Source organism: Lepus europaeus, chromosome 3 (assembly GCF_033115175.1).
Source record: "Lepus europaeus isolate LE1 chromosome 3, mLepTim1.pri, whole genome shotgun sequence".
Lineage (NCBI taxonomy): Eukaryota > Metazoa > Chordata > Mammalia > Lagomorpha > Leporidae > Lepus > Lepus europaeus.
In genome coordinates this window covers 54,183,038-54,199,870 of record NC_084829.1, presented here as the reverse complement: position 1 = coordinate 54,199,870, position 16,833 = coordinate 54,183,038, and the positions used below count along the sequence as shown (strand labels likewise).

The 16,833-nt window shown below is 41.1% G+C and overlaps 1 protein-coding gene across 1 annotated transcript in view; it reads right to left on the bottom strand.

Annotated features, from left to right (window-relative positions):
* The window catches only part of LRRC1 (leucine rich repeat containing 1), a 146,039-nt gene that overhangs the window by 71,868 nt on the left and 57,338 nt on the right, over positions 1-16,833 (bottom strand). The window contains exon 2 of the mRNA XM_062187541.1: positions 8,419-8,536. Coding sequence (XP_062043525.1) covers positions 8,419-8,536 — 118 coding nt within the window. The remainder of the gene's footprint in view (positions 1-8,418; positions 8,537-16,833) is intronic.

Genomic DNA, 16,833 nt, shown 5'->3' with positions numbered 1-16,833 from the left:
TGTGGCACAAGAAGAAGCCTGGATCCCTGAGTGATTGCATGGAACATGACCTCTTACTACCTATTTCCTTATATTACTCCTTCCCCACACATAAGAACTGTAAACAGGGCAATACAAATCTTAATTGTGTTGAACCACTGAGAATTATCAATAGTTAGTCCATGCCAACACACAGTTTAGTGTTTCACCAGGCAGAGCACAAACCCTTTGCAAAATTGTAGTCAGCTGTAAAACAAAATATAAGTTGAGGTCAGGATTGTGGCACAGCAGATTAAGGTGTCTCCTGCCATGCAAGCATCCCATGTTGGGGGTGCCAGTTGGAACCCTGGCTATTCAACTTCCTTTCCAGTTCCCTGTTAATGAGCCCAGGAAGACATCAGAAGATGACTCAAGTACTTGGGCCCTTTCCACCCACATGGGCAATCAGGATGGAGTTCCAGGCTCCAGGGTTAGGCCTGACCAGTCCTGTCATGAAAGACATTTGGAGAATGAACTGGCGAATGGAAGGGCCCTCCCATCTGCACTCTGTCACTCAAAGTGAAAAGAATCCAAAATCTTCATTATGGGCTTTGACTGAGAACCCATAACACTTGCAAAGCTAATTTCAAAATCAAATCGTTTGGTATTTAATCCTCAAGTTGCAGTTCTTAATATTGCCTCTCATTTCCCTCTCATCTATTTAGTTCCTTTCAGCTTAACAAGTGGAGAGCACTGTGTGCAGTGGAGGGAACAAAGCAGGCTGCTGTCACCATCCTGACAGAGAGAGATGCCATCCGGCCCACAGCTGCCTGGAGGTTGAGCACCACTTGGCTCAGTCAGGCTCACATGGCAAAAGAGATGACCTCAAAACAAAATGAAGCAAGCAGTGTGGCTCTCATTCTTGATCCCTTTTAGAGCTGGAAGCGATCAACTCAATGCCTACCGAAACTGCCTAATTGAAAAATGAGCAGAAACTATCATCACATATGTTGGCATTTTGTTTCTTGCAGGAGAAACTGTTGCAATTGTTTTTGTGTTTTGGTTGGTTTTTTTTTTTTTTTTTTTTTTTTGGGGACAGGCAGAGTTAGACACTGAGAGGGAGAGACAGAAAGGTCTTGCTTCTGTTGGTTCACTCCCTTAATGGGCGCCATGGCCGGCGCTGTGCCAATCCAAAGCCAGGAGCGGGTGCTTCCTCCCAGTCTCCCACGCAGGTGCAGGGACCCAAGCACTTGGGCCATCTTCCACTGCCTTCCTGGGTCACAGCAGAGAGCTGGACTGGAAGAGGAGCAACCGGGACTAGTACCCGGCGCCTCAACCAGGACTAGAACCTGGGGTGCCAGCGCCACAGGCAGAGGATTAGCCAAGTGAGCCACGATGTCGGCCCCATAATTATTTTTTGTTTTTGTAATTTAGCCCATTGGTTATAAATCCATCACTATTCTGGGAGGTTCAAGAGCTACCACAGAGCATCACATGTAAAGACTGAATGAATGAGTTAGGGAGGGAGGGAGCCAGGTAGGTGAGGAGCTACTTAAAATGAACACTAGAGAACCTGTGTGTAAACAAAGAGCTTGTTGACCTAAAAAACATATTCAGAGGTGTTGTTCTCAATGTCAGATCTATTTCAGACCTGCAAATTTAAAAGAGAAGGAAAGCAAGAAAGTTATATAACCCTATAACGTATTCAATACAGTCACAACCTTCATGATTTTAGAAAATTAACCATATTAACAGAATAGAGGGTAACAGCAGCTTCCTCTTCCATTTGTACATTCTGCCAAAATACTTGGAAGGCAAGCACCCAATGATAACTTCCTACATTGGAGCAAAAAGGAGTAGGGAAGTGGCAAGAAAAAACAAGCAAGAATTATAAATTATCTTCGTCAAAAATAATCTGCTCACGAAATGTATCCCAACATTTTCAGTGTTTGAAGTAGTTTCTAGAAATCCTCACATTAAACAATGCCCCCTGAAGAACACTGTAGCTTACAAAGATGAGTAGCGAACTTTACTGGAGCCAAATATCTTCTCTTTAAAAATAAATAATAACCTAGAATTAAAATTTGAGTAGATGGCAATTATGTTTTCCTTCTTAACAAAAGAGAAGGTACAGGTTAAGGCACAGAGAAGGGTCATGACAGGAGAGCAGAAGAAAGCCAGGAAGGCTAGCTCTGGGTTGGACACTGCTGAGTTCTTAGAGAGACCATACAGGGACATGCTTCCCCTCAACAGATGCCTCCTGTAATACTTCAACAGTGATGGTGACAAGGGAACTCTCCTACTGTGCTATACTCAGAAACCAGGGCAGTGTGCTCCATAGAGTGCTGAACTTGGGCCCAAATGGGCAGCAAGAAAGAAGAGAACAAGGGCTTCACTGTGGCAAGTCTGGAGTCTACCTGGGTCAAGACTGGCTTCTGTCACACTTATGCTGTGGGTGTATGTAGTCATTACACAAAAAAGTGGGGAGTGGCTAATTGTTCTTAACTGAGTAGGAGGACTTCTAGGCACACTTGACTTACTGCTTGCCAGAAAAAGCTATTTTTCAGGGTGTAATCAGAAGCACCAAGATTTGATGCTACACAAGGTCATTTCAGCATGTTTCAAGCTTGGTTTTAGGTTCCATTAAACAAACTCAAAGCTGCAAACCATAGACACTGATCAGCCAGCCCTGGTTGGACAAAACATAGGTAACTCACGCATTTATCCAAAGTCTGGCCTCTAGAAGACAGTGGGTGAGAACTCTGCAGAAAGGCAGTCTGCTTACTTGTCAAAGGCTGTGCTAGTGCCAGTAATGATTTATACTGAAACCATCTTCAAGTTCTTGTTAATTCAAGTTTGCAAAATAATTACCCAGAATATGCACTCCCTGGCCACACTATTCTCTACACAGAACTACTTACCCCATAAGAGAAAGAAACACATGACCTATTTGGCATAGTATGAATTAGTGCTTCCTCAACCTCAACCATCTATCACACTCAATTTTTGTCATACTGGAATAGCCTCTGTATTCTTTATTATTTGCCTCATTCTTTCAAGTTGACTTTTAAAATTTAAATAACACTCACTTTAAAGGAAGTAGTAGATTATTTAAATCACTAACATGAATACAAAGTTATTACTACCACCAGTTACAAAAGACAAATTTAACACAAATAAGTCACCAAATGATACAGAAGACAACTCAAAAGGAATAAAATTAAAAGAAAAAAAAAATCACTTGCTCACCATGGCTCAACACTAAAAACTGCTGTTCCTGAAAATTATCTCTAGCAGCACCCATGGTGTACACCTTACACTTTGGGGAAAATGGGACTAAATGGATAATGATACCAGACTGTGATGTAAGCCAAATTACACTATAAAACTCAAATTACTAACCCTTGGGGAAGGATTCATGATGCATTAAGGAAGTCTGCCCAGGATTCTTGGATAGCAAGGTCCCACTATGGTGTAACACCTTTTCTCACATAACCAGAGGTCATGTTCTTTACATGGTTAAGAACTGGAGAGCAGGGAAAAAAAAAAACAAGAAACAGGGCTGGCATTGTGGCACAGTGAGTAAAGCCGCCGCCTGCAGTGCCGCCATCCCACGTGGGCACCAGTTAGAGTCCCAGCTGTGGCACTGCCGATCCAGCTCTCTGCTATGGCCTGGGAAAGCAGTGGAAGATGGCCCAAGTCCATGGGCCCCTGCACCCACATGGGAGACCCAGAAGAAGCTCCTGGCTCCTGATTTCGGATTGGTTTAGCTCCAGCCATTGCAGCATCTGGGAAGTGAACCAACGAATGGAAGCCCACCTTCTCTTTCTCTCTCTCTCTCTCTCTTGCTCTGTAAATCTGTTTTTCAAATAAATAAATCTTAAAAACAAAAAAAAAAACAGAAACAAAGCTATGGCCTAGAGGCATATGCATTTCAGTGTAGAAAACTGCTTCAAACCTTCCTTCTAAACCCCACATGCTTCATGTAGACAGAATTTTAATAGCATATTCAGATACCAATTTCACACATCCCAGTCATCCTTTAACTTGTATTCAGGAAAAACACCTAGTCCTTTCTCAACCCTATATACATTCTAGTCATTTACCTATTTAAAAATACTAATAACCCACATGTTAGGATATGAGAACCATGTCATTCCCCCCAGCCTTCACTGGCTTGCAAGCACGCAGGGTCTGTCTCATCCCTTCACAAAACTGAGCTCAGTAGGATTGGAAGGAGCCTTTCCAAAGTTGCCCAGATGCTGATGGCTGAGGTGGGGTGCTGGCTCAGTACTCTGCTGAGCATGGTAGTCATTCCAGGGTTGTGGTACCACAGGCACTGTGCTCATCTAAACCTCAAGATACCCAGAGCGAGATAATCCACAGTGCTGCCCTCCTTCCTTTACACTCGCTCTTGTCCTCGCCGTTCTGTCACAGCACACACTCTCCTTGACTTTGTGCCTGAAATAGCACAAAACAAGCCCACAGAAGTCAGTGATCGGAGGTCCTGGCAGTTCTTCTTGGCCCAGGAAATGAGCCTATGAAAACTCTCCTTCTCATTTAGACTTTTTATGGAGAGAAACACAAAACTTTTCTTTTCTCCCTCCACTGAGAAAGGAAACATTAGGAAAGGCTTAATTTTGTTCTTGGAATCAAAGTAAACTCGAGCTTCAGTTGGCCCTAGCATGTTACCCTTTAACCTGAAACATCCTACAGATTTCCCACCTTCCATGCGGGAAGGTAAAGGGTGCCAGCAGCAGAGCCTACTTGGGCTTGCGGCCATAGCTACGTGCAGCTGCAGAGGAAAAGTCAGCAGCAGGCCTGTGGGTGGAGACAAGTGAGATCCTGCTGCCCAGAGAAGCCACAGATCCGCAGGGTGGGCCTCCTCCCAGAGCTGTGCAGCAACACAATCTCCAGGCCCACTCCATGGCTCCTGCATCAGAATCTCCATGTGAACAAAATTTTCACAAAACTCACTGCACACTCAACTCTGACAAACAATAATCTAATAGATTTGTCTTCCTCCTCCACAAAGTAATGCTTTTTGGAGAATGAGGAACTAAAGGAGCCAGTGTAGGTGCTACAGAGACAGTGGCCAGGAGGATGAGGAACTGAAGGAGCCGGTGTGGGTGCTATGGTGAGAGTTTCCACGGCTGGTCAGGGACCTAGAGGAAATGCCTCTGATGGGAGCAGGCAGCCTCAGTCAGGACGACAGAAGAGCAGAGGCCAGGGCAAACCTCCAGACAGCAGCCCGAACCTCACAAACACTTGCATCTGAACCAAGTAGGGGGCTCACACTGCCTCTAAGGCTGCACCTCAGAGATTTACTGAACTACTCAGCAGCTCAAGAAAGTCACATTAATGTGATTTTACCTACTCCCACTCCCCCCAAAAGAGGAAGCACAGTGAGATTAGTCTAAACTGGAAATGGCCCAAGACCCTTGTTCTGTTCCTGTTGGTTACAGTAAACAGTGACCTTGTCCTGAGGTTATTTGCTGTGCATTTTTTTTACAACCTCAAAGAAAACCCTGAACCTGGTCATACTCCATGCTGTCTTCCCCTCTTCCCTGCCACCCTCACATACACACACCTCCATGCTACTGAGCCAGAGCCAGAGCCAAGCTCTACCAATAGAGAACAAGGATTATTAACCATGCACTCTGCCCCAACCCCCAACATTTAAATTCCAGCACTTGCAGAAGGAAAGGGTGAAAATGAGGAAAGGGATGGGGCTGGCGCTGTGGCGCAGCTGATTAGTGCCCTGGCCTGAAGCGCCGGCATCCCATATGGGGGCCGGTTCTAGTCGCAGTTGCTCCATTTCCAATCCAGCTCTCTGCTGTGGCCTGGGAAAGCAGTAGAAGATGGCTCAAGTCCTCTGGCCCCTGCACCCATGTGGGAGACCTGGAAGAAGCTCCTGGCTCCTGCTTCAGATTGGCGCAGCTCTGGCTGTCACGGCCAGTTGGGGAGTGAACCATCGGATGGAAGACCAGCTGACCCCTCTCTGCCTCTCCTCTCTCTGTGTAGCTCTTTCAAATAAATAAGTAAATCTTTAAAAAAAAAAATGAAGAAAGGGGTAGGATAGGTGTCCCAACCTGACACTGACTTCAGAGAAAGCTTAGCTTCTTTGATCAGCATGCTGGAAGTTAGACTGGGCACATGAGAAGAGATATGTAGCCCTTCTTCCTAGCTATGAATGTTTGAAGAGGAAGAGCTCATTTGGGAACTAGTAACACTGGCAGCTGATCACCATCAACTTCCCATGGAGCATCCTGTCAGAGCTAGTAACAGGGCTAGAAACTTTCAAGCTCCAAGTTTTCCCTGCTCCCAAAATAATGAAAGCCAACACTTCTTCTCTAGTATTTCTACAGTCCTCTTTATTGTCCTTTCTAATGCAATTGCAAAATTGTTATTGTTTCAGATTGAGTGATTTCCTTGTCCATTTACAAAGTTACAGCTTCATTGTAGAGTTAACAGCAGGTCAATTTTATCACTGAAATACTGGCTAAGACAAGAGAGTCGTTTCTACCATGTAGACCTCAGATAGCTACTCTTCATCATGGTCTTGGAGGCAGTGCTGGCCAGGTCAGGCCTCCCAGGCCTGCTCTACCCCAAGCTTCAGTGTCAGAGGAGCTGCCCACCACAGCTTCTGTGCTCAGGGGCAGGGGTACATTCTGTCCTGCTTTCCACCCCCTGCAAGAGCAGCCAATCTTCATGGCGGCCAGTCACCTGAATCTGTGCCTTATGGTTGGTATAAAAAGATAACTTGGGCCAACCATTCCTTACTTAGAAATCTGTCATTAGCAAACAAATGCTACAGCAGAGGCAGAGGTCAAAACAGTGCACAGAAAAGCCACAATGCTCTGGATCTGGAGAAGCCATTGCAAGCCAGTTCCAAGACAGCAGGTCAGTGGGGGAGGGAAGAACACATCACCCACAAATAGCAGCAGACACAGGATAAAACAGAGGCCATGACACCTGCAAGGTGGTGTCAAATGTGACTGTGGCATGGATGCGTTGAGCATGCCAGTTCCTCCCCCAGCCTTACAATCAAATTCACTTTACCTAAGCAAATTGGGATTCCCTACAACCAAGTAAGAAACTCCAAAGCGAGTCAAAAGAAACCAACACAGTTTTGTTTTTTTACTTTTTCCAGTACCTTCAAGATAAGAAATCAATTTCAGGAAAAACAAAAGAGGCGGCTACATTAAGAACATATATATATATATATATATATATATATATATATACACACATACATATATGTATGTATATATATTCTTATATTTATATATATTCATTCATATATATATACACACACACACACACATATATAGCTTAGCCAAAACAGAGTTTCCAGTTTAGGGGATCTGATAGATGACAGTCATGTAAAAGATGTTAAAGTTAAGTGAAGCATCATTTTTCTCCATCATCTTTCTATTCAGTGCTGACTCTCACTGCTACATGATAACAATGATCTACATAAGGATGCAATATCTGGGCACCAGGGTTTCTATCAAAGTCATCAGACTGAAATACACAGACCTAAGCTCAAGGAGAAGAAACGTATTTACAAATTTTTATAGAGAAACAAAAGGAACACAAGTGATGTGGTGTGAAAGAAATAAAAGGATAATTTTTTTTCTAAATCATCCAGATATTATCTGGGCCCACCCTGAAGAAATTTTACCAGGTTCCTTACAAAGTCTAAATTCCATCAGTAACCAGGACCACCAGAAGCTGTCACTTTAACTTAGCTCATCAAATACACTATAACAAGCAGGGGTGCCAGCCCACTTGGGGAGTGCTCTGAAGGGCATGAATCACAGGATTACCCCAGGGGATCCAGTTAAAAGTGAAAGGTGGTTGTATATAAATACTCTACTCAAATGCTCAATGAAAAGGAAACAATGTAATAGTGATGCCTGGAGATCAGAACAAACCCACAAACAGCAGGCAAACTCAAATGGGTAGAACCACCACCAGCCTAATTAGAAACAAATCAAAATGACAGAAGATGCCTGAACAGTGAGCAGGTCTGTCCACTACAGGTGAAGCACACCAAGCAGCATAGAGCCACAGCCAAGAAAAGTCACCCCTTCCCAGGGCAGATGTCCCCAGGCCTCAGCAGCACCCAAGCTCTGGATAAACTGTCATGTTCAGTGATGCACTTGGCTACCACTTCCCAGCCCAACTGCAGCTCTAGGAACCAGACTGAACATGTATTGAAACTGCTGTCTTGTAAACATTGTGTTGTTACACAGGGGTTTTCTTGTACATCTCTATGAGTTTACTGAACTATTCAGAACAGTGCTAATTTCCCCCACTACATGTTTATATGTGACTTTCCCTAACTATCAGGAAAAGTACCTCCAATAACATCTCTTCAGCTATATATACACTAAAAACACCTCCAGCATCAGGAGAGACAGTCAGACAACCCAAGCAGAGTCATCATCTTACCATTTCGGGACACATCAAGTTCCACCAGCTGCATGAAGTTGGCTATTTCTGGAGGGAGCCGCTGAATTTCATTATCACTAAGTCCGAGCTTTCGTAATTTGACTAGCTGGAAAAATTGCTGAAAGACAAAATGGTTTTACATATATTTCACATATATTTGCATCATAAACTTTGTGAATAATATGAAATTTGAAATAATACGCCTTTTAAAAATAATGAAGACTGTACTGATGTCAATTTTCTGATTTTGATAGCATATTGCAGTCAGACAATGTCATAATTGGGATAAAACTAGGTACAAAAGACCTCTGGGTACTATCTGTTAATTTGGCATCAATCTAAAATTACTTCAAAATACAAGGTTCTTAAAAATTAATGACCAATTTAATGAGACTAGTAATCACTAATTAAAACTACAGTACTTTGAAAAACTGATGTTAAATATGTAGCATTAAATAAACATAAGTATTATATAAGACTTTTTTAAAGGAAATACTATATGACAGGAAGTATAATAAACATCCCACAAATGCATGCAGACAAAAAGAATATTTTCAACTAATCCAGAGGTGTACGCATGGAGTACTTCCCTCGGCCGTGGCAGACTAAACACACAGTTTTTCCCCAGGCCTTGTATAACGTACTCAAATGACACATGGATGAACATAAATATAAAAACACACAATAAAACAACACAGACACTAGATGTGCAGGACACATGCTAAGTAGTGAAAAGAATCCAAATAAAGCTGAATGCAAGCCCTTGGTGTAAACAGCCAATAAGACAACAGGTCCAGGTACTTCTGACAGAAAAAGCTGGTTGAACGAGAAAACAGTTAAGGGCTGGCACTGTGGTGTAGTAGGTTAAGCTTCCGCCTTCAGTGCTGGCATCCCATATGGACATCGTTCGAGTCCTGATTAGGACTCCCAGCTCCCTAATGATCTGGGAAGGCAGTGGAAAATGACCCAAGTGCTTGGGCCCTGGGATCAATGTGGGAGAGACCTGGAAGAAGCTCCTGGCTCCTGGCTTTGGATCGGCTCAGTTCTGGCTGTTGTAGCCATTTAGGGAGTGAACCAGCAGATGAAAGACCTCTCTCTCTCTGTCTCTCCCTCTGTCTATAACTCCACCTCTCAAATAAATACATAGATTTTTAAAAAATAATAAATCCCCATATTCTTGTCTCTACCCCCCATAAACAGGCAGGAAACTGGAACTCTCTCTCTTTAAGAGATGGTTGCAAGCACCCCTGAGCATGGCTGCAGGCAGGGGTAAGTTAATCCTACTGAAAACAAGGGACCAAGTTGAAGTCTTCTCCCCTCAGCTCCCACCGCCCAAACCCTGGCACAAGCATACACTTACTTACAGACAGCAATTATCCTATAGACATGCCCCAAGTTACAAGTTCTACTCTTTCACCCAGAGCTTCCCAAATATGCCCATCTCACCCACCACACCACACCACACACCTCAGGTCCTGCATATTTAAACAGAACCAAGGTTCTCTGGATACTTAGGATAAGCCCAAAAAGTGCAAAAAAGAAAAAAGAGTATGCACACAAATCCTCAGAGGAAACAAACATGACTCAGGGAGCAGAAAAAAGCTTCATTAAACATGAAATATAATTAATATTCTCAGAGTAATCAGAGAAGAAGCAGTGGCATGATACCATAAAAAGCAAAACTGCAAGAAACAGGAATCAACTCTTAGAAATTAAAAAAAAAATCACAGCAACAATAAAATAATGGAAAACAAAGTTTATAAAATTCCTCAGAAGGGAGAATAAAAAGACAATGAACTTAGGGAAATAAAAAGAAAAACAGGAAAAAATGAAGGATCAATCCATAAGGTACTACATCAAAATAACATGCATCTCAGAGAGAAAACAAAGAGGGCTACAGAGCATGCTTTTCTGGCTTGAGAGGGTTCACCATGTGGCCTATCAAACTAATGAAAAAAGACACCTACCAAGGAATACTATAAAATGTCAAAACTCCAGAAATAAGATTTGAAAAGCTTACAGAGACTGGAAATCAAAGGGACAAGGTCACAACAAAGAACTGGATATCAGACCACCACTGGACTCAGCAGGGAAAAGAGAAGACAACGAAAGAATGTCTTCAAAATTCCAGTAAAACATAATTACCAATCTAAAACAACACACCCAAGCTATCAATCAAACATGATAAACTGAATGAAGACACTTTAAGACATGAATGGTCTCAAACTTATCTTCCTTCCATCTAGCTCAGAAACCAACAAAAATGTGAATGTAAATTTAAAACAAAGAAGATCTAGGAGTGGGCTTTGGAGCAGCAGCTAAGCTTCCACTTGGATGCCTATATCCATGTCAAAGCATTTGGGCTGCTTGTTTGAATCCCCCACTGAGTCCCAGCTCCTCCACTTCTGATGCAGCTTCCTGCTGATGCACACACTAGTAAGTAACAGTGTTTCCAGTACTTGGGTCTCTGCCACCTTTGTAAGAAACCCAGGTTGAGTTCCAGGCTCCTGGTTTCAACCTGGCCCAGTCTTGGATGTTGCAGTCATTAGGGTAGCAAACCAGTGGAAGGAAGCTCACTTCCTCTATCTCTATTTCTGTCTATCTCCCTTTCAAATAAAATGGAAATGAATAAATTTAAAAATTTATTTTTAAAAAAGAAAGAGGATCTGAGAAAGAAAGAAACTCCCAGGATGAAATCATGAAGGGAATTCTAAGATGTCAGCTGGGCACATTCCTGCAGAGCAACCTGTCCACACAGGAAAAAATTGTGAAGGATCCTAGAGGGAATTTTTGAAAAAAAAAAAAAAAAACAATAAATAAAAATGCATCTGACGGGTTATCTGATGCATCTGGGAGTATCAAGAGGAGATTTACAATTTGGTCAGAATGTGTAGTAATAAAACAGAACCAGAAAGAGAAAAGAAAGCAAGCAAACAGGAAAGGAGTTATAAATTTCAAGAAAAAAAAAGTATAAGAAAAAGCAATAATATGAATGTAAGATTCTAATAAGAACAATACTAACAGTCATAACATTACAGTATCTATATTGATAAAACCAAAATTTTTATTATATAAATACTGAGAGTATGGAAGCCTCATCTTCCATATGAAAAATCAACTGATAACTGTAAAATATGGGGACAGAGAGGCTGGAATCCAATAGTAAAAGCCATTTAGCAACAAGGAGGCAGATACTAGTAAAAATAGCCATGGGTTACAAGTTCTCAAAAGCCAGACTTGGGAGTGGGGAAGGAAACGAAAGAGGCTGCTGTTTTTCACTGTCACACTACAGAGCTTACTGGGTTTTTAAAAACTATTTGCATATATTACTCTTCTACAAATAGAAACTAAATTAACAAATGGAAGCCTATATTAATATTACAGAACGGTCCAAATGATAATTTTGTAGGATGCTGCTATCATTTAATAGGCTTTGTCTTTTTTATTTATTTATTTATTTTTGACAGGAAGAGTTAGTGAGACAGTGAGACAGTTAGACAGTGAGAGAGAAAGAGAAAGGTCTTCCTTCCGTTGGTTCACCCCCCAAATGGCCGCTATGCCCGACACGCTGCGCCGATCCCAAGCCAGGAGCCAGGTGCTTCCTCCTGGTCTCCCATGCAGGTTGCAGGGCCCAAGCACTTGGGCCATTCTCCACTGCCTCCCCGGGCCATAGCAGGAAGCTGGACTGGAAGAGCAGCAACCACAGAATCCAGAGCCCCAACTGGGCCTAGATCCTGTAGTGCTGGCGCCACAGGCGGAGGATTAGCCTAGTGAGTCACAGCATCGGCCAGGCTTTGTCTTTTTAACTGGTAAAAATGATTGTATATTTATATAATCATATAAAAAGACATTGCCTTTTGGAAAGTCATTGGGCAAGTTTTCAAGTCTGCTGACATATTTCTGGGTGTCATTTCTTATAATATAATTGAAAAATTTAAAAACAACATTGCAAATATATATATTTGCATTACTATCAGTAAAAATAAAAAACTAGAAACTAAATATTTCAAATAAATGATTATCACGTTGATAAATGATTTACTATAACACAAACAATAAAATTATTATAAAGACCACAGAACTTTGTAAAGGATTTACAACAGAAACATAACAAGAAACAAAACTCAGGTACACTAGGCAACAGAATATAAGTGCTTATGTACTGACAGGAAGAGAACACGGGGGGTGGGTGGCGTGGAAATAACCATGTAAATTGGTAAGGATAATCCATAAACAGCTTCAAATTTTTTTTAAATATATTTGAAAATAAAATGAACCAGGAGTCTGAAGAAATGATCACAACCAATTAGCTATATATGATAATGAAGAAAGTGCTCCATAATAGGACTAATCCTTTCAATTTCTTTACTTATACTGTTGAGATTTAATTTATTAAGGAAAGGTACTGAATTTCTTAATGCTGGCTGTGCTAAAGCATCAGCTAATACAAAAGCCATTCAAAAGAGTCACATATTTGAATAATTGAGCTTATGCCAATTGTTCAGAGAGTCTGACAGTTTCATAATACATCAATGTGTTTACTCAAGCATGAAAAGCTTACTTTGTTTTCCAAGAAAGGCATAATAGCAAAAGTACAAAAACCATCACCAATTCCGTACATTCAGGAACCACTCAGAAATAAAAAAAAAAAAAAATCAAATCAATAGAGTACTTAGATCTACAGTGAATAATGAGACAGCTTTATGGCTGTAGAAACACCAGCCTGCAAATCCCCACATCCAGCAGCAGTCATAATAGCAAGTAGTTAAGGTTTTGTTCTACATGTTAAAAGCATCCTCAACTAAAGCCTGTCACAAGTACTAGTTTATTCAACTTTAGAGCACAGATCGCATGTTTTTTTTTAAAAAAAAAAAAACTATCAGACGTGATCCTGAAATGAAACCAGTCATTCTTCAGTCCTTCCTTCATTGTCCTGATATAATCTGAATGAATATAGTGTCCAAATGCTTTAAATTTACTACTTTCCAACAAGACTGACACAGTATCACTAAAATTCTATTAAATCTCAAATGTTTGACTTCCACAGATAGGGAAAGAATTCAATAAGCTGTAAACTTCCTTGCCTTGTTTTTGCCATCAGCCAGGGCACATGAAGAACAATTCATGTAGCTGTATTGGCAGGGTGCCCTGGCACAGTGCAATCATGTGATAGAACACACAGACACCATTCTTCAGCTCCACCATGTTTGATTATAGCTCACTGACCCACTTAGAGCACATTCTGTACAATTATATGCAAAGAAACCCAAATTGCCTTGGTTGTTAAACTACCCCAGTCTTCTTATACCACCATTGATTTTAGTAGATACAGAGTCTTTAATTTGGCTAAAAAAAAAAAAAAATGGTTTTTTCCCACTCTATTTTTGAAAAGATTCTTTTTCCTTCTCTTTAGGCAGAGTGTTAGAACCTTCCTTCTGCTTGTGAGAAAGAAACAAAGGAAATCTCAGTCCTAAAAGAGCTGTGTCCCTTTTTATTTCTATATGGCCAAGGATCAATCAATTGCCTTGGACCACCGAAACCTCTCCTCCATAATGTAGACAAAATGTAAACCACTTTTATAGATTCATGTGGGGGATAATACTATAAAGAATGTTACACACTCTCAAAAAACTGTGTGATTTCAAACAATAATGACAAAATTTACTCATAGATTTCCCTTTGGAAGCATTCTAACTCCACCTAAATCCTGACCCCTTTCCATCCTACACAACTCTCACAACCCACTCCTGTCCCCCTCTAGACTGCCTTTTTGACCAATTACCTACAAAGACACAGTAAACCAATAAATAGTTAAGATTAACACTCAACACAGTATGCATTGTTAGCACTGGCATTATCTGGAGTTGATCTTTTCTCTGAGACTTACAAAAAGTAACTAACTTTATTATACAGAAATTATACTCCTCCATATATGAATATATGGGTACCTTAAAAAAAAACTCCTATAGATCTTTTTCCAGAATACATATGAGAAATTGCTTGACAAAATAATTCATAACAAACCAAAACTCTAAATAATCCATCAATAGTATTCTAATATAGGTATATCCTTACAAGGAAAATGAAAACCATTAACTATAATATGGATAAATATGAGATAACATTCAGTAATTGGAACCAGACACAAAATAATGCAGACTATAATATTCCATTACAAAAATGTTGGAAAAAATCACCCAGACCAAACCATTTTGTTTACAGTTGCATACTACAGTGGTAAAAATCTATACAAAAAAGAAAAAAAAAAAAAGATAAGAAGTGAACACTGTAGAATCAAGTTAGTGACTACCGGTAGGCTGAGGGAGAGGATTATGATCAGGAAGAGCATGCAGAAGGCTTTGGCATTCCCAGCCATATTCAATTTCTCAATCTGAGTGGCAGTTGCAAGTGTCCTCTTTATAGTTTGCTATTACAATTGCATTTATGCATTAAGCATTTTCTATACACAGGAGTCAACAAATCATGAACTGAACATTTTATACAAAACTTATGTAATTAGGCCGGCGCCGCGGCTCACTAGGCTAATCCTCCACCTTGCAGCGCCGGCACACCGGGTTCTAGTCCCGGTCGGGGCATAGATTCTGTCCCGGTTGCCCCTCTTCCAGGCCAGCTCTCTGCTGTGGCCAGGGAGTGCAGTGGGGGATGGCCAAATGGGCCCTGCACCCGCATGGGAGACCAGGTGAAGCACCTGGCTCCTGCCATCGGATCAGCGCGGTGCGCCGGCCGCAGCGCGCCAACCACGGCGGCCATTGTGGGGTGAACCAACAGAAAAAGGAAGACCTTTCTCTCTGTCTCTCTCTCTCACTATCCACTCTGCCTGTCAAAAAAAAAAAAAAAAAAAAACTTATGTAATTATTAAACATGTACAGATTTTTTCTTGTCATTATTTGCTAAACAATATAGTAAAGCAAATGTTTATACATTGCATTAAGCATTTTAAGTAATCTAGAGATGATCTAAAGTATTTGGAAGATTATAAACAAATAATACACTATTCTATAAAAAGGGTATGAGTATCTACAGATTTTGGTATCAGCAGGAGGTCCTGGAACAACTCCCCCTATAGATACAGTAGGATGACTACATATGACTTATTTCACAGCAAAAAAAAAAAAAAAAAAAAATTAAGCTCTCAACCACTTACTAATCAAGAATGAAAATGCCAATTTGCACCAAGAATATCAAATTATTTTAATTCATCAGAGTTAGTGATAATGGAAAGCAAAGGTATTACATGGGGGCTGGGGAGAACAGAGTGCCCATAACTAATAAACATAAAAGTGAGTGAAGGACTTTACATGGATCACATTCTTTAATCATCTCATAGTTGCTACAATGCTAATACATGTATCAGTGAGCCTTTGTTGCAAGATAAAACTCCCCAAATTTAGTGACTCAAATCAACATGGATTTTTGTCTTAATTCCTCATATTGGGGGTGAGGTGACAATTACATTCAGCTAAGTGTCAGAAAGGCTGGAAGACTCACCCTGGTCTCACTGTTACATCTGGCAGGGAGTGCCAAGCTATCTGCTGGAGCTTCTCTGCTCTTCTTCCAGTAAGCTAGAGTGACTTTTTTACATGAAGCTTGGAGACAGCATTCCAAAAGGGTAAGGCAAGGCTGCAAGGACTCTTGCAGCCAAAGCCTTGAAATACACGTGTCATTTCTGCCACATTCTACTGCTCAAACCAAGTCATAAAGTTGACCCATGTTCCATGTTAAGGGGAGTTTAGAGAAATAGCCTCTTCTTGTAGATGGAAGGAAAAGTAGAAATCACATGGAAATGATGTTTTGGTAGAAAAAATGTGATAGATTAAGTAACCCAGCACAAAATGACATAGGAACATCAAATGTGCTGCAGAAGAACACATATGAAAAACAAAGAGGGTATGCTACAACATTCTATGGCTGACTACAGACTGATGGCTTTTCCAAAGCAAACTGAACGAGAAAATAATAAAGTTTGGCTAAGCTAAGCTATTTTCATATATGTGCAAGTTATAGACAACAGGAACAACCAAAGAAATAGTCACAGAACCAGTTGGTTTAAGGAAGAAAGCTCAACAATATCTCATATCTAGAATTAGCATTTGAAAGCATATTAGTAAACACTTAAAAAAATAACTAATGAGGTTGGTGCTGTGGTTTAATGGGTAAAGCCACCACCTGTAGTGCTGGCATCCTATATGGTCACCAGATTGAGTCCTGGCTGCTCCACTTCTGATCCAGCTCCCAGCTAATGTGCCTGGAAAAGCAGAAGACCTTGCACCCACATGAGAGACCCAGAAGAAGCTCCTAGTTCCTGGCTTCAGATCAGCCAAGCTCCAGCCTCTGCAGCCAACTGACAAGTGAACTAGTGGATGAAGATCTGTCCCCCTCTCTCTCGCTCTTCTT